At 36.3% G+C, this 26,787-nt stretch overlaps 1 protein-coding gene and 1 pseudogene across 2 annotated transcripts in view; both read right to left on the bottom strand.

Moving 5' to 3' along the window:
* Positions 1-26,787, bottom strand: part of DOCK11 (dedicator of cytokinesis 11) — a 212,592-nt gene that overhangs the window by 28,173 nt on the left and 157,632 nt on the right. For both annotated transcript variants that reach the window (XM_019717035.3, XM_074323192.2), the window contains exons 40-45: positions 26,492-26,629; positions 23,464-23,646; positions 21,129-21,242; positions 18,157-18,372; positions 18,015-18,072; positions 5,839-5,945 (exon numbers count right to left, since the gene is read on the bottom strand). In XM_019717035.3, coding sequence (XP_019572594.2) covers positions 5,839-5,945; positions 18,015-18,072; positions 18,157-18,372; positions 21,129-21,242; positions 23,464-23,646; positions 26,492-26,629 — 816 coding nt within the window. The remainder of the gene's footprint in view (positions 1-5,838; positions 5,946-18,014; positions 18,073-18,156; positions 18,373-21,128; positions 21,243-23,463; positions 23,647-26,491; positions 26,630-26,787) is intronic.
* Positions 12,318-17,091, bottom strand: LOC109437658 (PC4 and SFRS1-interacting protein pseudogene; annotated as a pseudogene).

Here is a 26,787-nt window from a genome sequence, read left to right as displayed (position 1 = left end):
CAGCCATAGGAAACTAACACACTCTCTTTCTTTACTCATCCTTTAATCAGTTCATCACCAAGTTCTAACAGTTTTACTTCTTAAAATTTCTTAAGTCTGGGCCTTCCTCTCCATCTCTACTCACATTGCTAAAGTTCAAGACCTTGTTATTTTTCCTAATTGATCTTCCTGCCTCCAGCCTTGGCACTTTCCAATCTATTCTCCACAAAGCTGCCAAAGAGTTCTGATTAAAATGCAAACCAGACCATGTCCCTCTCCCTCTCTTAAAATCTCACGATGGCTGCCCATCATTCATAGAACAAATGACAGGTTCTTTCATTTGGCATGTGAAGCTTGCAATAATCTGGTCAATACTTCTGTCTCATCACACCCAGCCTTTCACTTTATGCTCCAATAGCAGTGAATGACTAGCATTAATAGGTCCCCTGAAGCACCATGATGTTGTGTTAACTTGTGCCTTTGTTCATGCTGTACCCTCTTGTCTTTTAATCCCTTTCATTTGGTTAACCCCTTTTAAACAGCTTAGGTATCACCTCTTCCAGGCTCCTTCTCCTGATCAGCACAGAGCAGCAAAATACTAGACACCTTATTTCCTACTCTGATAATTCACTGAATGGATGTTTATCACTATACTTGCCCATTATGTATCTGACTTTCTAAATAAGGTGTAACTTCAAGAGTAGGGAACAATATCTTTATATTGGTGTCTTCACTTGTGCAGTGGCAGTGCATAGTAGATATTGATTACATGTTGCTACTTGAACAAATGATCTTATATTAATGTTTAATAGCTAAATTAAAATTTCCACCAACAGTGAGAAGAAAGAACTTCCAAGGAATTAAAAATCTGTTACAAAATAGTGAGGTTTGTCCCAGGAATATAAACTTGGTTTACAATTGGGAAAAATTCAATGTAATACACCACATAAATAGAATAAAAGAGAAAAATGATATCTCCAGCTATAGATGCAGAAAAAGCATTTGAAAAAACTCAACATCCCTTCATAATATTAAAAAAGAATTCTCAGGAAACAAGGAATAGAAGAGACCTTCCTCAATCTGATAAAGGTCATCTACTAAAAACCTACAGGCTGAATGAACACTCTTCTCCTAAGTTTGGAAAAAAGTCAAGAATGTCTGCTTTTACCAGTTCTATTCAATTTTTGTTGAAGGTCCTAGCAAGTGCAATACGGCAAGACAAAGACAGAAAAGGCATACAGATTGGCAAACACAAAACTGTCTTTCTGTGCGGATGACATGATTGTGTCATCCGCACAGAAAGACTAATAAGCAGATTTAGCAAGGTTGCAGATTATAAGATCAACATACACAAATCAATTGTATTTGTATACACTAGTAACAACAAACTTAAAAATAAAATAATAAATCAAGCAGTACTTTTTACAGTAGCATCAAAACATCAATTATCTAACAATAAATACAGCAAAAGACTTATATCCTGAAAATCTCGAAATATGACTGGGAGAAATTAAAGAAGACCCCAATAAATGTTCATTTATTGAAAGGCTCAAGGATGTTAAGTGCTTCATTCTCCATATAGTGATATATAAATTTAACAAAATCCCTAAAAAACTTCCAGCAGGCTATTTTGAGGAAATAGAAAAGATGACTAAAATTATATGGAAATTCAAAGGATGTAGAATAGCCAAAATGACTTTGAGAAAAACAAAGTTGGAGGGCTAACACTACCTGATTTTAAGACTTATAAAGAGGAAAAAAAAAAAAGACTTATAAAGATATAGTAATTAAGACAATGTAGTACTGGCATCCAGATGGACAAATAAATCAGTAGCACAGAACTGAGTCCAGAAATAGCCCACACATATATGAAGAACTGACATTTGAAGCCAAGGTGCCAAAGTAAGTCATTGGGGCAAAAGGAAAGTCAGATTTTTCACCAAATGGTATGGATCATCTAAATATCTGTCAGAAAAACATAAACCTTGACCTCTATCACATTCCATGCTCACAAATTAATTTTAATAGATTATAAAACTAAACGTAAAACTCAGAAACAAAGTTTATAGAAGAAAATATAAGACGATAGCTTCACCATTGTGAGGTAAGCAAAAAGTTCTTGGACCAGACACAAAAAAGAACAAACTATTAAATGGTAAATTGGACTTCATCAAAACCAAAACTTTCTTCTCAATCAGACTCAATTAAGAAAATGAATAAACAAATCAAAGACTGGTAAATAAATTTGCAGCACATTTATCTGACAAAGGACATTTATCCACAATATAGGAAGAACTTCCACAAATTAACAATTAAGAAAAATAAACAATGCAATTTTTAAAAATGGGCAAAAGACTTGAACAAACATTTCATAAAGGAAGATACATGAAAGGCAAAGGAGCACATAAAAAAGTACTCAACGTCATTAGTGAAATATAAATAAAAAACACAATGGGATACTAATTCATACCTAACAGAATGGCAAAAATTTAAAAAGACTAGCAACATCATATGTTGGTGAAGATGTGGAGCAACTGAAACTCATCCACTGCTGGTGGGAGTATAAAATGGTCCAACCACATTGAAAAATTCTTTGACAATTTCTTATAAAGTTAAATATATAACTTCCCTAGGATCCAGCAATGTCACTCCTAGGGATTTACCCAAGAAAAATAAAAGCATATGTCTACAAAAGGTCATAGATAAGAATGTATAAAGCAGCCTTATTCATAACAGCCCCAAACTGGAAACAATTCAAAATCCATCAACAGGAAAATGAATTAAAAATCATATATCAATACAATGGAATATTATCTAATAATTAAAAAGAACAAACTTTTGATATACTCAACATAGATGTATCTCAAAAACATTGGGTTAAGGAAAAGAAGCCAGACACAAAAGGGTACGTAATGAATGATTCCATTTTTATGACACCAAAATACAGGCAAAACCAATCTGTGATGATAGAAATCAGATAGTAGGGGTGTAGAGACTGACTGGCAATGGTCACAAGGAAACCTTCTGGGGGAATGGACGTGTTCTATTTCTTGTTTCTAGTGGTAAGTTACATGGGAGCATACAATTGTCAAACGTCATCAAATTGTTTCAGTTAAGATGTGTGCATATTATTGTATGTTAATTTTACTTTTAAAAACTCCTACAAATCAAAAGTCAAAAATACAGTTTTAAAAACAAACTAAATTTCATTATTGGTTTAACTAATGTATTTAAATACAATCACTAAATGGCCAACCATTTGTATTGTTCATTTCAATAAACTTTGGAAATCAATGTCATTTATTTTACCATTAGTTAGGGCATAAGGAAGAAGCCTTATTAAGTAAACTAAAACATAAAATGGTACTTTGTAGAACATGACTCCATCTGTATATGTCAAATAAAAAGGATGTATGAATTATTACTGTGGAACACAAAAGAGTTCTAACAAATGTGTTTACAAAGAACACTGCTTACAGTTCTTGACTAATAAGAAACATTACCACTCTCCCTGAGAATCTTAATAAGGGTCAGGCTTAAGGCCATTTCTATGAATGAGTTGAAGTGGCTTTTTGGAAGGCAAGATGTAACTTCGGTTGTGCTGATCCATTTATCTCCCATGAACTCCCATGAATCTTTCCACTGCCAAACATAAAAACTGGAAGTCAATGGGAAATCATCTAAGATCCAAAACGTGAATTAATGAAGATTTCACAAACAATGAATTGGGATTAAAATTCAAATACCTTGATTCTCTGTTATGATTAACTCAGCAAACATGTTTTAAATATCTACTCTTCTAGGTTCTAGGGCTAAAAGAAAACCTTACTGTCAAGTAGGTCTGTGATAAAGCCTGACATTTATGTAGTACTGAATGACTGATAAAGAGCCTTTTTATATTTATTGTGAAGTGACCAGGACAGTATGTCTTCATTTTACTGATGAGGAGAGAGACCCATATAGAAATAGTAGGTAAAGCTTCGAGGCATGTATCATGTTAGCTAAATGAACTAGAGCTAACTTGAGATTTGCTTGTATTTTAAAAAAACAATTCATAAAGTATTTATAAAGTGTGTCTCTATCTTTTTTAAAAAATTTATTGGGGTGACAATTGTTAGTAAAATTACATAGATTTCAGGTGTACAATTCTGTATTACATCATCTATAAATCCCATTGTGTGTTCTCCACCCAGAGTCAGTTCTCCTTCCATCACCATATATTTGATCCCCCTTACCCTCATCTCCCACCCCCCACCCCCCGCCCCCCTTACCCTCTGGTAACCACTAAACTATTGTCTGTGTCTATGAGTTTCTGTTTCTCATTTGTTTGTCTTGTTCTTTTGTTGTTTTTGGTTTATATCTGACTGATTCTTGTGTTTTTTAATACAACTTTAAAAGAACGTATTTCTGTGGGACCCCTTAAATCTCTCTGCTTTTGATGTTTGTTTGTTTCTTTTTTTCATCTTCCCATTCTTTAATTGGGAATTTCTCTATGGTTCAGTCCTTGGTTTTCACTTGCTGTATTATCTCCCATCCTCACTCTGCCTTGATTCTCACACAGATATGACTTCCAGATGTGGCATCTCCAACACTGATCTCTCTGCTTAGGTTCAGTTCTGAATTTCTAATGGCCTGATAGTTATTTCCATTTCAATAACCTTTTACTTCAAATTCAACACACATTAAAAACTGAATTCATTATCTTCCCTGTAAAATCATCTGTCATTTTTCTGTAATATCCACACCCCAAATCTCAAGAGTTCCTTTTGACTCTTCCCCTCTCATAGCCAGCAAGTCTTCCTCTTTTCTTCATAACGTTTCCTGAATCTGTTACTATCTGGGTTTTAGGCCCGGACTGCCTCATATCTGGACTCTTAGGGAAGCCCCCTCTCTAGAATCTGCCTACAGCCCCTATCCATCTACCTCCAATAAATATCCTACATTACCACCAAATTAACCTGTCCTCTTCCTTGCTTTCATCTTGTCATTATTCTGCTCAAAAACCTTTGACAGCAAATCAACATTCTACTGAATAAAGCCCAAACATTCATAGTTTCTCAAAATCAGACCTCAACTACTACTCTTCTCTATGTGAACTCACTGGTCTAGTCAAAAGGATCCACTCACTTGTGCCCCAAATGTGCCTTATTACTTTCCCACCTCTTAACTTTTGTCCCTGCTATTCTCCTTCTGTTAGAATGCGTTCAGGGTGTCCTCATTCTTCAAATCTCTCTCTAATCATACCTTCTCTGTTCTACCTCAGCTCAAAGGCATCTCTGTCACCTTTGACTTTACATGGAACATACTGTCTATATTATTGACATGGCACTGCCTTGCTTATTTCCATTTCGTGTAGGTATCTTATCTCTTCAGGTAGACATTGGAGGTCAGAGATCAGCTATATCTATTTGATAGCTCCTATATCACCACTTGTTCATAAGTCAGTGCTCAGTAAATATTTGTTGACTGAGTGACAACTGAAGCTGTTCGCTATCCATATGAAGTTTAGAGTAGAAATTTTCCATTTTTAAAATATTTGTATGCATACTCTGCTTAGCTGTTACTTGTTAACTGTATTTTTTATGGATATTTTCCCAAATTATGTTGACCCTAATCTGATTACTGGGATGATGATTTGAGAATGATAAATGTTGCATTTCTAAAATCATACAACAGTTCCAGAGATAGGGTTCCACATTCCAAATAGGAACATCTTTACCCAAGGTAGCTTTAATGCTTACATATCATCAACCCATAAGTTACCTTCCAAATTAGGTTAGCTGTAATATATTTTTTAATATAAATAAATTTTAAGAAGTTAAATTTATGTAACTGGCAATGGAGGCCCTGGAATCTTACTTCACTATAATGGACATCCATCATTCCAGCATCTTCTTTCATTGCTCCTTCTTCATCTATATTGGGAGTAATTTTCTTGAAGGCTGAACATCCATTAGGGAATAATTCTGTGTGAATAAAAAGCAGTGATGTAAATTTATTTTTTTTAAGTGTTTCGTATACAACAGATAGCCTTACAGGGATAGGTTACTTATAAAAATAAACACATATATTTGTAAGAATCAAAGTCATAAATTGCAGTTATAAATTTACAGTTATAAAAAAAGAATTTAACAAATTATTTCCATCTACTAGATATTCTACCCGTCTTTTTCCCCCAAAATGAGCTCAACTTATTTACAAATAAGTCTCATTCTCATTCAAATAAGCATCATCTTTAATAGCTAGTACAGTAAATGTTTCCCTAGTGTGATCTAAAAATTGTTACAAACACTTTGATCCTACGTATGTTTATGGTCTCTCACCTAGACAAGGGGGGCACATACTTTTCAGGTAACCACTGAATGAGCTTTTGTTACCATCTCTAGTTCCTGAAGAATTAGGGTGAAAAAGTGGGTTGTTGGGGTAAGCATAGCCTAGGACTTGTAAGACAGGCAAAAAAATAAAACAGATGGTAGGCATGTAGCACCCTTGGAGAAACAGGATGGGGCACTGGAGGAACCAGAGCTTTTGGAGTTAGATGTACCCAGCTCTATCACTTATTATGTGATTTTTAGACATGTTTATCTCTCTAGCACTGTAAAAATCTTCATTATCTGTAAAATGGAGATAATAGCTACCTTATGAGAATTAAATGAAATGTAAACTCTTTACAGAACCTAGCACATAATAAGTGTGCAATGAATTATTATTACCAAACAAAGCTACCAATAAATAAACTAGCTTTCCCAAGATAGACTAAGATAATTGCTGCTAGCTGGTGCAGTAAGTGACTCTGAAGCTGGACCCCTGGGAGGTAGGAAGTGAACTCAAGCTGAGAACGGCTGCTGTAGGACTCTGGACCAAATTGTTACCGTGAAGCAAGAGACTGGGTATAGAAGACCACATAGCTGCCCTACAGGTTCTGGACAGGGGAACATGTCCAACTACTTCTGTTGTAGCTACCTTTACCCTTATGTAAGTAGGCTATAATTTTAGAGTTAAGGAAAATTCAGCCTCCTTATAAGAATCTGCTAGTCAGCGAAAGTGGCTGGTTACAAGGGAACAAATAGCTTTTGCAATCTATTGTTCTACAGTATCTCTAATAGTGATGCTTACAAATAATGACCTACTCACAACTAAATATCTGGTAAGCTCCCTGGAGTTAGAAGGTGGGGAAGGAAGAAGAAAAGTTCAAGAAAGCCAAACTGCATATTGAGGAGATTTCTCAGAATTCTGGTGGAAAAAGTTCATGTATCAGGGCTTAGATTTTGCCAATTCTTCTTGTCTAAATGAAAGCTAACTAGAAATTCATATTCTGGTAAGACGCTTGACAGAACATGAGTTATCAAATAAGCACCACATTTTAATAAGAGAGATTGAATTGTGGTGAGGAAAGACGGGGTTATTTTGAAGTATTTTGTCAAGAACAGAGAAACACATAGGGAGTGGTCAATGGATTTCCCTTAAGGCAGAAGGAGAGGCAGAAATGCAAATGAGATTCACATTGACCCACTGGACTTTAGAACTGTTTTTGATCAAGGAAATTAGGTAATAAAGAACACTGAAGAGAGAGCATGACACACTTCATTTCCAAAGATAAACATGCCTAAAAGGGTCTGTTATAGACTTCTGACAGTTCTATTCAAAGTACTGGGCCATGATAAGATAAGGAAGCTGCACCAGAATGTAAATCAATTCGTCAGTTCCTTCTTCAACAAAGTTTTTTTTTTTTTTTTTTTTTTTTTAAAGTCAGCTGAACAAAACATTGTGCTCAGTGACACAGTTGATTTACATTCAGGATAATACTCCTTATCTTGTGGACAAGTAAACAGTTCTCCGATTGGCAGCTGATACACGGGCCACTCTTGAGTAATAGTGCATTAGGAGAACTTTTCAAAAATTAGTAGAAAACATCTCTATGAAGTCAAGAGCTAACTTGAGTGAAGAGATAAAGAATGTATCCCTTAACAGAGAAAAGGATCAATTCCTGAAGGCCTAGGCCTCTAGGTAAATGACTGGGGAAACAAATTCCTGTCTGCTGTGAGGAATTTTAAGTGATTCCCAAATCTAGGATTTTTCATTATTCTTTATTCAGTGATGTATGCAGATTGCTGTGATTTAGGGGAGGACAAAAAGAGGCACCTACGCTCCTATGCCTGTGATCAGATGAGGCTAAAGCATCTTGGGAGTCTTCTGGGGGGCATTTTAAGTAGAAGTAGGGTAACTATGTTTCTTCTCAGAAAGGTCAACACCTACTTTCGGAAGTTGTATCTGCATCACCTGGTACTGACTTCTAGTGTGGACTTTCAGCTTCAGAGTCCACTATTTTTGCTGCAGTATGTTATCTTGGTTCCTATGCCTGATGACATCTCTTTACCTGAGAAGTCTATATCCTCTTGTTTATCAACACCCACCAAACTATCCAATGATATGAGGAACATTTTGTTTGTTGGAGTCTTTAAAATACTTTGGGGAAAATTCTGATTCCCCTTTGTCCTGGAAAGATTTTCAAATGAAACAAGTTACTGAATCTAGAAGTGGCAAGTGTATATATCCCAACAGAGGGAGACATATATTTGAGGGGTCTCACATAATCCTATGTAACATTACATAAGGTGGTCTTGAGAGTCTGCTATCAACCTTTCTGGTATGTGACCTGGATTCCTGACCTCACCTTTCATAGCTGTAGCTTCTGTATTCCTGACTGCTGTCCTAGGGAAAGCAACATGCAAACTGTCTAAGTAGAGATCACTACGTTGAGCACAAATTATCCCATGAGAAAAGTGGGGAGGACTTTGGAGTATGGGGAAGCAATCCAACCTTCATAAAATAACACTGCTAGTCAGAAGAAGGGTTAAGAGGTAAGAATCCTGAGGGGAGGGCAAAAAGGAAGCAAGGTGTGATTGGAAAGGAACTGGGGGATAAAAATCTTTGTAGAACTTAAGCTATCAGATCCTGAGTACAAAGACTAGGGAATGGGATCATCATTACCCTACAAGGAATGAAAAGAACGAACTCTCTGAGAAAGGAAATTTCTTTTTCAGGGTTGATGAGGGCGCCCTACAGGCCTGAAGCTTTGCTGAACCTCAGGCGCTGTGTGGTGGTAGAAGAATGCAAAAAGTGACTCGTGTCATCCCTGGGGGAAAACAGCTGTGCCCTCTCTCAGGAAGAGAAGAGGGAGAGGTACATAAAGTGTAGCCTCCGGAGAATGAGATCTAGAACACTGTGAGGTTCTCAGACAAAAGATAAATACAGAAAATTTAGATGTTTATTTTATAATTTGGGGGGTGGGAGTAACTAACACCCAGTATCAGCACTTCGAGGTAACTTAGGTAGAAGGAAGAGAATAATAATCCTTTAAGGTCTCTCTGGTAGAAATAGCAAGAGCTCTGACTGCTTGATAGAAGTTTGAGGCTAGGGTAGAGGGCAGGGAGAACTGTACACCTCACTCCCCTTTCCCTTTCAGTTCAGTGCCTGAAACACGATAAAAGGGATCTAGAAATGGCCCCTCACTGGTGTTCTATAGCCACCCTTGGGGGCAGAGGACCAAACCCCCACCCAATGGAACTAACCATTTTTTTTCTTAAAAACTGCACACAAAAGAACAGCTGTCTCCGATGTGTGAACTAGTAAGTCAGTCATATTTCATTACATCATGATTTTTTAAAATGCTATATTATAGCTTTAAGAGAAATGGCATAGGACTTTAAGAAAACAAAATTTTTGGCAATTGATATGCAAGAGATTTATAACATATCTTAATTAACTCTTCTTCCCTTTTGTATTCATTACCAAAGGACACTTAATAATAGAAAACAAAGGGTTCCAGAATTGAATTATTTTTGTTAAATAAGTTTGTCTTGTGTTAAATAAGTTTTTCAGTTCTGCACTCAAATGTACCTAAAAAAAATTTTTCTCATTCTTTTCTTTTTAATTTTTTAAATTAGTTTCAGGTGTACAAAAACAATGTAATAGTTAGACATTTACACCCCTCACAAAGTGATAATCCCCTCCCCAATGTTCTACCCCTCTGACATTGTATATAGCTGTTACAGTTCCACTGACTCTATTCCCTATGCTGTACTCCACATCCTGTGACTATATATATATATATATAGACAAAATTATAGTTGATATTCAATATTATTCAGCTTCAGCTTCAGGTGTACAGCACAATAGTCAGGCATCAAAGGTATTTCTATTTACTCTGTGAATATTGTCTTATCTAGATCATGGAGTTCTCAGATTGGATGACAGGTTAACAGATTGAGTTTTTAACTTGTTTTAAATTAGTAGTCTACTTTAGTATAACAATTATAGTTTAATCAGCTAATTAACAAAAGAAGGTATTTTGATAGAAATATTATTTAATCAAAACAAGTTTACATGTTGAAACTTACGGCTTAACTAGAATAACTGTCCAAATTTTAATTGTATTAAAGACCAAACAGAAACAACAGCAAGAGTTCCCTCAAAATAGTGAGTCCTATACCACATAAAAAAAAAACAAAGCAAAACAAAGAAATAGTGGGTCCTAGGTTCAATTATAAGGCCTTTCAAAAGCAAAACTCCAGTTATTTAAATCATTCGAACTTTTCATCTATAGATGAAAACAATTACCTGAGAGGTCACGACATATACGCATACTACACATCACATGCAAACACTGAAGTATTAAAATCCTTTTTCCCATATTCATAGTTTCAAAACATGACAAGTACCTTCTAGCTACTAAAAACTACCAACTGACCTAATCAAAATATCTTAGAAATGGTATCTGTTAAGGTACTCTTAAATTTTGTGTTAACCTTGGTTCACCCTAATTTAGTCCATATACATGAACATACAGACTATCAAAAAGTACTTCTTTACTTTGTCGACTGCCTCAGAGCACTGTTTCCACTTTTTATAATCCTGTCATGTGTGTGATACAGAAATATAAATTCCTTTCTAATACAGCCATATTTTCAAATAGACTAATTTCCTTACATAGCATTTTCTTTTATTTACTGCATAAGCATAATGGATTGTTTTCCAATTTTAAAAAAATACTATTTAGTGACTTTCTTAATGGGTGTGACTTTTTAAAATTTTCAGAAATGTCTCAAAAATAAGCTTTTATCATTTTCAGTTTCAGCTACTAGTGTCTGTAAAGGATCTTAGATAGCTGAACCCTAAAGACAGATCATTTCTATATACACCCATTCTGCTCTCTGCACTGAATTCCCAGCCACAAAATTAAATTACCTTCAAAAGTTAACATGAGTTTCGTACCTTGTAGAATTGTTATTAATAGTTCAGTGGCAGTTGGACATCTATGCCATACAAAAAGGCATACAGACCACACATTGTTGCAAATCAGTAGGACAATGTAGCACAATATAGACTGTGAGAGTGACTTTACATAGAAGGAGCGAATACTTGTATAGAAGTAACATTTTACCTACTGTAAAAATGCTAACTTCCACAAAACCTAAAAACAGTGAAAAGACAGTCTGGTAAATCCAAGATTTGTAAAAACTATGCATAAAACCCATGGTATTTGGGAAAAGAGGAAACGTTTGTACACGTAACAGTTCTAAAAATGTAACTTTTTTCCTAGAATCAATTACGCATTAATATACACACACTAATCGAAAATATATTGCAACCAATGTCTGCAAAAGCAGTTGAACATTTCCTAAATGGATATTCTTTCATATTTACTGTATAATATAGTTGTTAATACTGCATAAGCACTGTTTAATTACTTTTAAACAAAAATAAAGGAATTTTCTCCCACAAAACAAGTTTTAAATATCAAAACTTATGCTTATAAAATTTAAAACTTGCAAATGAAAACCATTACAAACTTCTCAAATGTTCCTTATATTCCAGGTATGTCAACCTACTCATCTAGCATAGAGTCCTTCAGAGATCCTTCAGTCTCTCTCTTCACTGGATGGCTTTTTCTTACCACTGGCCTCACCTGTGCTTTCCTCACTGCCATCTCCATTATGTTGTGGTTGATTACTGTCTTGAGCATCAGGTCCTCCATTTAGAGTCTTTGAACCTGTCTGTTCCTTTTTCAGCTTTTTGTTTGACCCTCTCTTCCCTTAATCTTTGGTTTTATTTGCTTTGTCATGCCATGCCATCTTTGTTCCATAAGATATTTATTTAGCATTTATGTGATTACAGAAATTTCCTTCACCAACCAAAAACATGTTCTTAAACTTGTTATACAACATTGTAGACTTCTCCATGATAATCTGACTCACTTTGAATTGCTGTATTTTTTTCAGTGTTGTAATCATCTCTGTGTGTTTCTGAGCTTGTTACCATGTGACCTGAAGTGAAGCAAGTTCATCCAACGCCTCAATACATCTGTTCACATCAAGATTATCAATTTTAAGTGAATTTTTAATTTCAGCATGTATTCGAGAATCCATTGATGTTTCTCGCTTCTTTTTTTTTTTTTTCTCTCTCTCGCTTCTTTACTTTCTTAACTTCTGGCTTCCTTCCATCATCTTATTCTGCTGCTCAGTTTCCATTTGTCCCTCTCGCTTCCATTTTCTATCTGCTGCTTCTTTCTCATGTTGGCCTCTTAGTATAGTCCTTCTATAAACAGTCTGAACATTTCTTCCACTTTTTCTTTTCTTTTCAACTTCTTGACCATCTCCTTCCTCTTCAGAATCAGAGGGTGATGTAACGCTTGTTTTAGCTAAAAAAAATTTTCAGTTCAACCTCTTTCTTCCCCTTTTTTGTCTGGCTCTTTTCTTGGCTTATCTTCTTCCTTCTGGCCTTCTTCATCATTTTTAAGCTGTTTTTTTTTTTTTTTTTTCCAGTTTTTTCCCCCCTCTTGCCCCTTTTTCTTACCTTTTGTCTTCCTCAGTTACTGTGTCACTCTCTGAAGGACAAGTCTGTTTTACCATTTGGAGTCTGTCTCTTGATTTTGGAATCCTTACTTCTGTAGTTGCCGGTCAGCCTCTTTTAGGACTCACTTTTAGATTAACAGATGCTGTTGCTGTCACACTACTCCTGCCTCTTCGGTTTCTACTTTCTGCCTTTCTCTTTCTCCTTCTCAAAAGAAGGTATTTTGGATTATCTGAATGATTGAATCCAAGGGGGAAAAACCCTGAGGATTTTCCTACTGCCACCAGTTTAGAATAAGGTTTTCTACTTTAACCAAGTACAATTTTCCAGGTTTAAAAATAAATGGAACTTATAAATAAATATGTAAACTTCTCTTAAATTTAACATTAATTTTTGTTTAAAATGCAAAATGTCAATTTTTCCTAACCAGAGAAAGCCTCTTTGATTTCTATGAAGGATAAAGTCTAAAAAATCTCAAAGGCATTATGAGATAAATATGTAAATAATTAGTTTAAATCACTATTTCCACTTGTTGAAACACGTTACATTATTTGGTGTTCAGGCTAGCTGCCTCAAGCTAACATCCAAAAAACCACAGCAATATGTAAATTCTATTTTAGTTGTTATTTTGTCTAATCCTGTAGTCATATATCTAAAGCTTAAAGATTGATAATGGAGATAAATAATTCTTGACTTTTGCTTAGCTTTAGGGTCTTTGCACTTGTGGAAAAATTCTAGGGAAATATTTTAATATTTTTAACTAAGTTCAATATCTAAAGGGTACTGTGGACATAAAACTCATATTTCAGATTTCCATTAATTAATTAGATTAGAAAATATTAACCTAATTTATCTGAAAGATAACAGTAAAAATTTATTTAACCGTATTTTGGGTTCTGGTATTTTTCAGTTTATTTGGAATTGCAGGTGTTCAATATTTAGTTTTACTGTAATATCAGAGGCAAGCCAGTAACGTACAAAAAAACCTCAAATGGGGCCTTCTTTTGATAATTAATCTTTTTCTCCCTTTTAAAACCACATAAGTACTAAAAGGAGAAAACTAGAGTATACCAATTTCAAACAAATGGATGGTTCAAAAGAATTTCAGTATCAAACAGAAAGTGTTAATTTAAAACATAAGTAAAATGAATCTACATTTTAGTCATGATACCATGTTTGGGTTAGAAAAAGATTCTTCACATGGGTGGAATTATACGAGGCAATCAGACACTGGGTCTTAGATGTGAAATAAAAGATATAACTTAATTGTAGGAATTCTGGAATTAAAAAACAAAATAATACAAACAGGGTTGTGTTCTCATAGCCAAAACCAGAGTGATATGACTCCTACTAGATGGCTTCATTTTGACCTAACATTACTCATTCAACCACCTTAAAGGAAGTAACTTGGCCATTATGATAGATAGTGGGAGATTTCCTTGCAATGTCCATTGCCAATCAATTTTTGATATATAACACTATAAGTTTAAGGTGTTGATTTGAACATATATATATGTATGTATATATATATATATATATATATATATATACACACACACACACACACACACATACATACATATATATATATTTATATTTATATATGGCAAAATTAATATAGTAGTGTTTCTCACTACACATGATTACCATTTGGGGGGGTTGAGAACATTTAAGATCTACTCTCCTAGCAACTTTCAAGTATGTAATACAGTATTGTTAACTATAATCACTGTGCTATATATTACGTCTCTAGAACTTTTTAATCTTTTAAGTGGAAGTTTGTGCCCTTTGAATAACATCTTATTTCCCCCAGCCCCTGGTAACCACCGTTCTACTTTGTTTTTACATGTTTTGCTTTCTTCAATTCCAAACATGTAAGTGAGATCATACAGTATGTGTCCTTCTCTGTCTGACTTACTTAGCATAATGCCCTCAAGGTCCATTCATATTGTCACAAATGGCAGATTTCCTCCTTTTTCGTGGCTGAATGATATTCTGTTGTATATATGCACCATGTCTTCTTTATCCAGTCATACAGATCATTTTCACATGTTCTCATGTTACTAATTAGCATCCTCTTATCTCAGCTTGAAGAACTTTTTTCAGCATTTCCTATGAGGCAGATCTAGTGGTAATGAACTCCTTCAGCTTTTTTTTGGGGGGGGAGGGGCTGGGAAAATTTTTATCTGTCCTTCATTTCTGGATAGAGTATTCTTGGCTGGCAGTTTTTTTTTTTTCTTTCAGCTCTTTGAATGCATCATCCCACTCTCTCCTGGCCTATAAGGTTTCTGCTGAGAAATCTGCTGATAGCCTTACGGGGTTTGCTTGTAAGTTACAGCTTCTTTTCTCTTACTGCCCTTAGGATTCTTTGTCTTTGATTGTTGACAGTTTCATTATAATGTGTCTTAGAGGAGATCTCTTTATGTTGAGTCTGTTTGGGGATCTCTGAGCTTCATGAACTTGGATATCCAAACCATTCCCCAGATTTGGGAGGTTCACAAGCCATTATTTATTTAAATATGCTTTCTGTTTCTCTCACTCTCTTTTGGGACTAGAATAATTTGTACATTGTTTCAATAGCATCACATAAGTCACATACGGGGTCGGACAATTAAATTTGCAAACTCATCCTAGAAAAAGTGCTACATACCTCATTGCTGAATATTACTATGGTCACCTTTGAAGTACTCCCCTTGGGAAGCTATGCACCGATGCCAGCACCTAGACCACCCTTCAAAGCAATTTTGGAACTCTTTTTCTGGAATGGCCATCAGAGCTGTCGTCATATTACCCTTGATGTCCTGAATGTCATCAAAATGTCTTCCTTTCAATATTTCCTTTATCTTTGGGTAAAGAAAGAAGTCATTGGGGGCTAGATCAGGTGAGTAGGGAGGGTGTTCCAATAGTTATTTGTTTACTGGCTAAAAACTCCCTCACAGACAGTGACATGTGAGCTAGTGCATTGTTGTGATGCAAGAGCCATGAATTGTTGGCGAAAAGTTTAGGTCATTTTCGTCTAACTTTTTCACGCAGCCCTTTCAGCACTTCCAAATAGTAAAGCTGGTTAACTATTTGTCCAGTTGGTACAAATTCATAATGAATAATCCCTCCGATATCAAAAAATGTTAGCAACATCATTGCAACAAGTTCGCAAATTTAATTGTCATACCTCGTAGGCATTCTTCACTCTTTTTCAGTCTTTTCTGTGTTCTCTGGATAATTTCAAAGGTCCTTTCTTCTAATGCACAGATGATCTCTTCTGCTTGATCCATTCTGCTGGTAATGCCCTCCATTGCAATTTTCACTTATTCATTGTATTCTTCAGCTCAAGTATTTGTTTTTTTCTATGATTTCTTTTTCTTTAACTTCATTTTGCTCGTGTATAGCTTCCCTGGTTTCATTAAATTGTCTTTCTATTTTATTGTAACTCATTGAACTTCCTTAAAAATAGTTATTTTGAATTCTTTATTAGGTAAATTACAGATCTCCATGTGTCTGAGGTTGATTACTGGAAGGTTATTGTGATCCTTTGGTGGTGTCAGGTTGCCTTCATTTTTCACATTCCTTGAAGTCTTGCATTGCTGTCTTCACATTTGAAGTAGCAATCTCTTCCAACCATCCCTACTCACTGACTTTGGGAGAAAAATACCTTCCATGTGCCCTGTTAGGGATTCTGAAGCTTTCATAGGCCTTCCAGGGATACATCTGCTCCACACTTCTTGTTCTCTCTTGTGGCAGAATTCTTACGCCTCTATGCCTTCTCTCTATTATGCAACACACCAGACCATAAGCTAACAGCCTCCCTTTCTTGCTTTCCCAAGGGTGATGCTAAAGCTCAAGTTTGTGTTCTCTTCCTGGCCCACAGATTCTGGCAGGTGAATTTCTGCACATGCTCACTAACCATCTAACAAAGCTTGCTCTCACAACCATCAGGAACATGCACAGGAAGCCAGCTACAGGATGGGGGAGTGTGGCTGAGGTGTGTGGAGCACTAGGGGTGTTTATGGGCCAGTTGGAGGGATCTGTGGGCTAAGTGTCCCTAGCACCTCGTTGGCAGGCTTCTTGACGGAGTCTACAATGCCATTAATAGTAGGATCCATGTCTGTTTAATGCCTTCTGAGAGTCCTACCTGCCACTTTCCCAGCCTCTTTCCGCCCCCCAGTCAGGAAGCTCACGACTCAGTACTCTGGATGGGGCAAGAGAGCAATGGGCCTTTTTGGCAACATCCTGTACAGCTGGGGAAGCCAGGTGCCCATTCATATGGTCTCACTTTCCTTGCAGAAGAAATCATGAGTGAGAAATTCTCTCTTGGCTCTGAGCTATGTATGCCACCTTGGGGAAGAGGTGACATGAGTAAAGTCAAACGGTTCCTCTTGCCCTCTCCAATGCATCTAAACTTGTATTTTTTTCTGCATCAGCATTCTGGAATTTCTCCACTGGACTCCTGGACTCCCATCAAGGTTCTCTTGCCCACAGGTGATTATCTAAGACTGTTCTTCAGGGATTCCTGGACTGCAGCTGAGAGGGGCTGGAGCCAGTTCATAGGCCACTGCAGAGTCCACAGCCAGGACCGAGGTCTGTCTGCCTCTTATCTGATGCACAGGTGGATGACATTCCTCCCAGGTCCCTTGGAATGTGGTGCTGGATTTCACAGCCCCCAAAAAGGTATTTTTGTCCATGGATAGATGCCAAATTGTTGTTGGGGGTGGGATACGAACAAGGGCTGTCTTATTTGGCCACCTTCCTGATGTGCTGACTCCCTTTAATACCAAGGTACCATTGCACTAAAATGGCTGTGGAGATATAATCTGTGGGCAGCTGCTGGTGAACTTGAGGCAGATGACAGGAAAGTAAGTGACTGGTATTATCCAGAACTTCTCATGAGCTCTGAGAAGAATTTAATCTGTGGCAGTCTTCCAGGGAGACAGTCTTGGAAAATAAACACTGGACATCAGGCCTGGCCCTGTGCTATTTAAATTATTCTTGTACTCTTAACGAAAGCAGAAGGCAAAATGAACTATCCAGTTTTTTTAGTAACAGCTTCTGTTTAACACTGAATGCGGCTAAAGGTGAACATATTTTTCAAAGCTCAATTATATCACATTTGCAGTTGCATACTACAAAGATAAAAACTATTGTGCTAACTGAAATTCTCCCCATCTCTAACAACAGAAATATCTTACTTTTTCGATGAAGAAACTCGGCAACCAAAGCTGCTACATGGACATAACACATTGCCACCTGAAAAAGGATGACAAAGAACTATAAGGATGTGTTCCAGCAGTTTGGTAGGGTTGTATTTAGAACAAAGCTTTAAGTAATCACCTCTGAAAAATCTCCATTTTTTACATGAATCTTGGCCATGCTATCAAGCCAGGTTTTCCTGAGCTCTGGGGTACTTGCATAGGACTTGGCTAAGCTATACTGGAGATCAATTAGCATCTCAGGGTCTTTCTCATGCTCCTTCATTTGTGCAGTGGCCATAAGAACGGTACGGATTCTCTTGGTCAAGTCTTTGACTTCTGTGGGAAAAGCAGTTGCCTAATTTCAAAACAAACAAAAGACATATTTATCAGTATCATCAAAGTGCTCTAAGCCTTGGCATTCAATCCTGGGAATACCCTGTTTCCCCCGAAAATAAGACCTAGCTGGACAATCAGCTCTAATCTGTCTTTTGGAGCAAAAATTAATATAAGCCCCAGTATTATGTTATATTATACTATACTACATATTATGTTCTATTATTTAAGTCCCAGTCTTATAGCAAAATAAGACTGGATATTATATTATATTATATTATATTACATTATATTATATAAGACCCAGTTCTATATTATAGTAAAATAAGACCGGGTCTTGTATTAATTTTTGCTCCAAAAGACGCATTAGAGCTGATTGTCTGGCTAGGTCTTATTTTCAGGGAAACACGGTAACATATGATTTTTTCCTCCTTGTTACTGTTCTTGGTATTTGGTTCTTAGTTCTTGGAATGTGGCATGTCTAAAGAGATTTAATTGTTTTTAAAATATACTACTAGCTCAGACTTCAAAGGCTCTAAACTTGATGGCAGTATATTCACAATATAGATAAGCACAGACTCTGGAGCCAGACTACCTGGCTTTGAGCCTCAGCTCCTCCACTGTGAATTCTATAGCCATGAGAGTCATCTATATTCACCTTATTGTGTAACTTTAGTTACAACAGTAACTAAAAATTGACAGCATAATATGTACCAAGCAGTGGTCTGGGTGCTTTACATGTTTTAATTTTTACAACAACCCTGTGAATTAAGTATATCATAATTCATTTTACCAACGGAATAGTGAGGCACATAGCAGTTAAGTAGCTTGGCCAAAGTCTCACAGTTGGTAAGTGGGAGAGACAGGATTTATGCACAGGTAGTATGGCTCCAGAGCTAATGATCTTAGCCACTCTTCCATACCGACAAGCAGACCTATCCCACCCACTGACTACCATATACAGAAGTGAAAACCATACTGCAAAAGTGTCCACTTATACAAATAAAAGAGGTTATGAATCACAGAACACTCTAAAGAGGTTATTAACCTCTCCCAAAGTGTTGGTTTATGTCCTCCAAAATCCCTAAGTTACAGTTTCCTCTTTATTCTGGCCATTAAGATAGTCCTATCACTTCCTCTTAACCCCACTGGAGTAATCACAATTACCTGTATGATTCAAAGAAGGTGAATAAGAGACAAGTGTAGGGGTTGACAGAGCTTTTCAATGTGACTATAACCAAATGTGGAGAAAATGGTTTACAGAAGTGCCTTCTTGATCCCTTTAAAAAGAATAATTATATACATAAAGCCCCTTCTTATACATTGAGAGATTCTGTTTATTGAGGGAAAGGCATATGTTGTAGCAGGGTTTATTGGTAGTAACTGCCTTGTCAGAATAAAACTGTCATTTCAGAAATGAGTCATGAAAATGATTTTCTTATCAAGGAGAGCCAAAACAGACTCCATTTATTTTGAAAAAGTTACTACTCCAACTTTTATATAACATGGGATTAAGGATGATAATAACTGGCAAAATAAACTCTTAGAATATGAATAAAAGATCCTAAATGACAGAGGTTGCTTTTGTACTCATGGGATTAGTTGGAACATATACTGATCTCCTGGGGAACCAGCAGAACTGGCTGGAAAGCAAACTTTCCCAGCCTGAGGACGGCTGGCACTACTCATGTTTTTTTCAGTCCAAGCAATGTTCCTGTGGGAATTTCTTTGTTTTTGTTTTTGCTACATGGAGTCTACACATTCCAAACATCAAGTATGCTATGACTGTGAGCTTTTTTTTCAGATTTTATACAATATTGTCAAATTATGCTGGAAGTTGACCTTTCCCAAGAATGGGGATAATTCCTCTGGGAGGAAAAGTCCACTATTGGCAAAGGATTCCTCTTCTTTTGTACACATGTAGCACTGAAGATCAGAACCTGCTCTCCATGCAACAAAACAACAAATGAATTTTGACAATGTTAGAGGTTTTAAGCAGAGAGGTAAGAAAGAAGAATGGTGATCTTTGGGTGTGCCAGTAAGTATCTAGAGCAGGGGTGTCCAAACTTTTTTCAACGTTTTTCACCAAGGGCCATATGCGGTAAAATACACAAACAGCCGGGCCACTCACTCAAGGTGAAGTACGTATTGCCTCACCTGGTTTATTTAAGTAAACTAAATATATTTTTGGAATTTGCTGCGGGCCAATTAGAAATGGATTGCGGGCCGCAGTTGGCCCATGGGCCGCAGTTTGAACACCCCTGATCTATGGCAACCCACAATTAGTTAACAGATGATTCTTCAAACTCAGAAAGCCATCAAATAATGAATCCCTTCTGGACCATTCCTCATCTGTTGGCAATAGAGCAGGCAGCTCTTAGCTGCTCTAAGAAGTGAAATTTTGTGAAATTTCAAATTCAGTGCTTAATTAACCAATATTATAAAATGGTAACAACTGCTAAGAAAGGATCCATTTATTTTCTGAGTAAGTTTAGAAATCAAGCCCAGAAAAAAACTTCAAATCCTACTAGCCATAACTGTGGATACACAGTAGAGTCAATCATCTAATATTAAATATCTGCTATGTACCAGGGCAGTGCTCTAGGTGCTAAGAGATACAGTGCTCTATAATAAGACAAAGTCTTGGCTCATGAAGCTTACATTCTATACACGCTATTCTATCAAAAGTTGTGAATCCAATGATAGTTTAATTTTAGGAGTGTAAACTTCCCTGACAGTGGAGGTAGTTGTAGTTTATTATTTGAAGTGAAAACATACCTTCATAGGTCTGTCACTATTTGCAAAATTATTGATAATGAATAAAGACTCCTGAAATCTCGAGCCTCCACTCAGCGCTACATCAGCGATTAGCTGGCTTACAGCAATTATTATCTGTGGAAAGAAGCAAACATTGTTTTTCAAATGTCTTTTGAACAAATGCTGTTCGTTTTCATCATTGTATAACCCCATAAGCACTCACATGAAATGAGTCTTTTAAAGATTCTACAGAGTTCAATCATAATCTATTTTCTTCAGACATGAGGGGTTTAAATTATTCTACTGAAATAACTTCTAAGGTCCCAATTTCAAATTTCATTGGGACATTTCCTGGATAGATGTGGAAGTTTTTTCAAAACTCACAGTACAGCTAGATCCAAAACTGTCTCATAATAATGAACTGAAACAACAGTGGTCAGCTCTCCATTCTGAATATGCTGCTAGGTAGTAGCTATAGTAATGTTGGGAACAAATGACATTTTCTTTGATGGTTTCTCATTCCTTTTCACTAGTCTACTTCAGTGTGCCAGACTCCCAACTCTAGTACCTCAGCTCCCTTCTTTGTTTCTGACTAGGACCTACCGGTTTAGACAGTATACATAATGGACTTTGACAGTTCTTTTTCATCTCTCAGGATCCCTTGGAGGAATGCCTAAATGATTCATGCTAAGGTGCTAATGGTTGGATGCTTTACCAGAGTCCTTGGGAAGCAGGATACTGTAGGAGCTATAAGTACAGGCTCTAGAATCAAACTGCCTCAGATTCAAATCTTGATTTTATCAATTCCTCACTGTGTGGCTTTGGAAAAGTTATTTCATTGACCCTTCTGTACTTCATTGTTATATGGGAATGATAATACCTGTTTTATAGAGCTGTGCTGAGGATCAAAGAGATTATAATCATAGCAATACTAGTTAATCCTTTATCAAGCTCTTACTATGTGCCAGACATGGTTCTAAGTCTTCACATTTATTAATTCATTTATATTTTAATAAAGGACTTGAGAGAACTGACCCTAATAGGAAATCTCAGGCATACTGGCACAATTGCAGAAATGTTTTGGAGGAAGATGGTAGTCAAGCGACACCTCATGTAAAGGTGAAGTGATATAAAAGCCCTAACATGTAATGCTGGCCCTCACATCCGAAGTAATTATATTGCAGATTTTTACAGGAAGAATATACTTTTATCGGAATTCCACATTACTGTTGACATTTCTAAAAATCTGCTTATGGCTGTTTCCTCATTTATAATCCAATCTCCAATAAACAACTCCAATGGGACAGACCATGGCAGTGAAGATATAAATATGACCAAGGATTTCCCATATTACAAAGAGGTCTTTTGAGCCAAGAGGTCCCAACTATGGTTCAGAGATATTTCATCAAATAAGCAGAAAAATATGCAGATGCTGAATAACAACTGTCATGTACTAAGTGTCTATTATGTGCTAGGCATTTTGCCTCACACTGCACACACTTTATTTTTATCCCTCATGATAACGCTGCAAGGTAAAATATGCTTGGCCTCATTTTACAGATGAGGCAAATGGTTAAGACAGATTTAGGGTTTTGCCTAGAGTCACACAGTAAATAACTAGCTGAGCTATAATTCAGCTTAAGCATGTCTGATTCTAAAGTTCATGCTTTCCACTACACCTTGAGGCTTCTCTCATTTTTCACTTACTGGGCATGCTAGAACACGAGAAACACAAACTGTATTATTACCTGTTATGGAATATTTAACAAGGGTTTTATTTGTTATTTAATCATCTCATTTAATCCTCGCAACAATCCTATGAAGTAGGTACAAATATTTACCACTATTTTACATATAAATGTAAACTATTTTACATATAAATAAACTGAATCACTGACAGACTAAGGAAGTAACTTGCTCAAGGTCACACACTGTGCGGTACTTCTGGAATCTGAACTAGAGTCTATGTTCTTAATACCTATATGCTAGAGCAGCACTGTCCAATAGAAATATGATGTGAGCCATGTATGTAATTTTAAATTGTCTAGTAGCCACATTAAAAAGACACAGGTGAATTTTAATATATTTTACTTAACCCAATATATCCAAAATGTCATTTCAACATATAGTCAACATAACACAATTGAGATATTTTACTTTTTTTGGTACTTAGGCTTTAAAAGCCAATGTGTATTCCATATTTATGGCATATCTCAATTTAGACTAGCTACATACATTTCAAGTGCTAAATGGCCACATGTGGCTAATAGCTATTGTATTGGACTGAGTAGTTCTGAATCTTGAACTAGAGGCTAAAGATTGAGTAGAAGAAAGGAGAGCTTTGATTTTCACTGACCTGCAGATGTGTCCTCAAAAAGGTTTTCCTTTTGGTATATTCAAAGTTGTTTCTCATCAGAAGATACAAAAGTGCAGATGCTTCATTCCTGGTTGAGCTAATCTTCGAGGTGCAGCACTTTAAAACCTCATAGCAAAATGCAGCACACATGTTTACCCTTCCTTTGAAAAAGGCTGAAGGAAACTAAAGAACAGGAAAAACATAAATAAGTATCTGAAAACCCAATCATAAAAATCAATCAACTATCAAATGCCTACTACATTCTCACCTAAACTATACTAGGTGCTTTGAGGATACGTAATGAACATAAGACTAGGGCTCTGCTCTACAGAATCTGAACTAGTTAAAAATGTAAAGGCAAGCATGTGTCAATGACAGAACAATTCAAGTCAGTATACAAATCACTACAAAAATGTGAGGTACTGACTATAAAAGCCATAGATCTGAGAAGAACTGATGATGGTCTGGAAAAGATGATAAGTAGGTTCTCCATAATATATATTAAGTTAATGAATGGCTGAAATGATAAATGATAAGACAGGTCTCAATTTGGGCCTTAAAAATGGGAAGGATAATCTGCATTACTTACTCTTCTGCTTTATATTTAAACAGTTCCTTATATTATTAACTTACAAATTCTGATTAAAAAATTATAATGGGAATCTATTAAGCAAGTAAACTTGATCTTTTAACAAAATGGGGTATAGATGAAGTGCACAGACACAAACATACACACCTGCATCCTCATAAAATAGTATTAAGATATATTTGATATGGGGGAAATAGTCAATATTATCGTGATAACTTTGTATGGTAACAGATAATTAATAGACTTACTGTGGTGATCATACCTAAGGAATGTAAATATCAAACACCATGTTGCACACCTGAAACTAATATAATATTGTATGTCAACTGTAATTTTTTTTTAAAGACACATTTTGGCATAGAAAAACAATACAAAGTGACTACCTAATCCTCAAAACAGCTAAGTAGCTGTTACTTTCAAAATGTATTCAGCTTTACTACAATGTCCCATGCATTGCTTGCTTGTCTAGGCAAGCAAGTAGTAAGCTGCTTCGGGGTACACAATAGATTTTTTTCCCCCCAGGGAGTGTGAAGCTAGAGGGCCAACCTTTTCAAAATAATTTCTTGGGAATCTTGAATTTAAACACATGTTATAGGAAGCTATCTTCCTTTTATCATCTTAACACCAGTGCAATGTTATACAGATAATGAATGTTTACTAAATGTGTTCTGATTGGCAATCAGGAAATTTCATCAACAGTTTCTCCGGATTAAACCAAATCTTGCTGGGCAAGATGTTCTAGTATGAAAGTAAAAGTACGTGGGAGGACATAGCTGTAATGTAGTTAATCCACTATAATAAGTCTTCTACCTACATCACTTCTCTGTGTGGGCAATGGCCAAAATCATCAATGACCTCCTGTCAATTCCAATGGACTCCCTTTCCCCCTTATCTTATTCGACTACTCTGTATCTCATAATGTTGACACTCTTTTCTCCTTTGGTGTCCATGATATCCTTCTTTTTTGTCTTTCTTCCTACTTCTGTGACTGTTCTCTCTCATCTCTACAGATTCCTCTTCCAACCCCATCCACGTTGTTTTCCTCCAACATACTGCTCTTGACCTTTTTGTTGTTATTGTTCTTCCTCTACATACTCTGCAGGGAAAATTAAACCACTTTCACGGCTTCAACTACCACTCATGTGCTGATGATCTCCCTAGTTCACTATGCTCCAGCTAGACTGGGCCTTTTAGTCCCCAGAATTTCAAGCTCTCTCCCACTCCAGGTCTTTCCATATGCCTGTGCTTCTTCTCCCCAGAGTGTTTGTCCTTGGGCTTTTCAAATGGCTGGCCCCTTTTCATATTTCAGGTTCTCATTTTAAAATTGACAAACCTATCTAAAGTAAGGAATCTCCCACAAATCATTCTCTATCTTAGCACCTTGGTTTCTTCCTAGAACTTGTCATAATTACTGTTTTATTTACTTGTTTATTTTCTCTCTCCCCCCTACTAGACTGAAAGCTTCATGAGGGCAGAAACTATGCTTTTTTTGTAGCTGTACCATTGTATCTCTAGGACAGTACTGGACAGAGAAGGTGTTCAATGAATGTAGTATGTATGAATGGATAGATGATGACTCCACATCTAGTTCTCTAAACCTGATCTCAAATCTAGCTCTATAACCCCTATCTCTCTCCAGAGCAAAGATCTCTATATTGAACTGCTAATCCCAGCAGCTCTAACTGGATGTCCTTTAGGCACCTTAAATTCAACAGAGCCACAAAACAGAACTCATTGATGTCTTTTTCCTACATTTCTCATCAGCCACCATACCCCACCATCCAATCAGTGAATTGATGAACAAAACATCTTGGTTTATTAAACGTTTTATTATGTTTAAAAGTTATCAAAAGCAGACCAGAAAGAAATCTTTGCTATCTGTTTTAGTCATATTTATTCCTAGAAGTCTAGCCTGAGGTGTTTGATTAGATGAGGTAAGTGCCCTGAAAATTTACAGCCCACAGATACAATTAGCATTGAAAGAAAGGGTTCATTTACTTGACTCTCTATTGAGTGTCTACCATTTGCAAGATATTACACAAGACTCTGGAATTATAAAACTTGGTCTCTTCTTTCAAAGTACTTATACATGAGTGCACTAACAGATTACGTATCTCCAAAATGATAGTACTTTAAAAAGAAGCAAAACAGAAGAAAAACTGGCAACGTTGGTAATTTGAAAATGGGACTCTTCAAAGGAGCCAACTGAAAAAGGAAGGAACGACAAGGTGAAATAAAAAGCACGTTCTGATTTTAGGGGATGCTTGGTCAGATCCTCTTTATGTATTTGGATATTCTGTATGTCTATTTCAAAAGTAGTACTAACTTAATGGCATCAATATCTGAGGTTTGTAGATATCATCACAATGATCCTCCTTCCCATCTTTACTTCTTGCCATGAAGTGAGCCCACTAGCAGTTATACAGCTTTTTTCCTTACCTTACTAATGAAAGCTCTCAGTGAGGCAAATACATGTTTCAGCGACACTTCAGATTGTCCATTCTTAAGAAAAGCAAGATGAATGTCGAATACTTTTTTCATTAATGGGTTGTGGCCATCGTTATTTAAAAGTTGGCTCTACAAAACGTGGAAAAAAAAAACATTTTATAGAAATAGTTTATGCCACCCATCCCCCAGAATGAGAGAACTGAATTTACCAATGCCTGTTTGTCAAACCTACTGTTTGAAAGTTTCATAAAAATAAAAAGTTTAATTTTAAAACATCTGTGCCATCT

The sequence above is a fragment of the Rhinolophus sinicus genome, chromosome 18, assembly GCF_057876585.1.
Source record: "Rhinolophus sinicus isolate RSI-liver-muscle chromosome 18, RSI-T2T, whole genome shotgun sequence".
Classification (NCBI taxonomy): Eukaryota; Metazoa; Chordata; class Mammalia; order Chiroptera; family Rhinolophidae; genus Rhinolophus; species Rhinolophus sinicus.
This window is presented reverse-complemented; position numbering and strand designations above follow the sequence as displayed.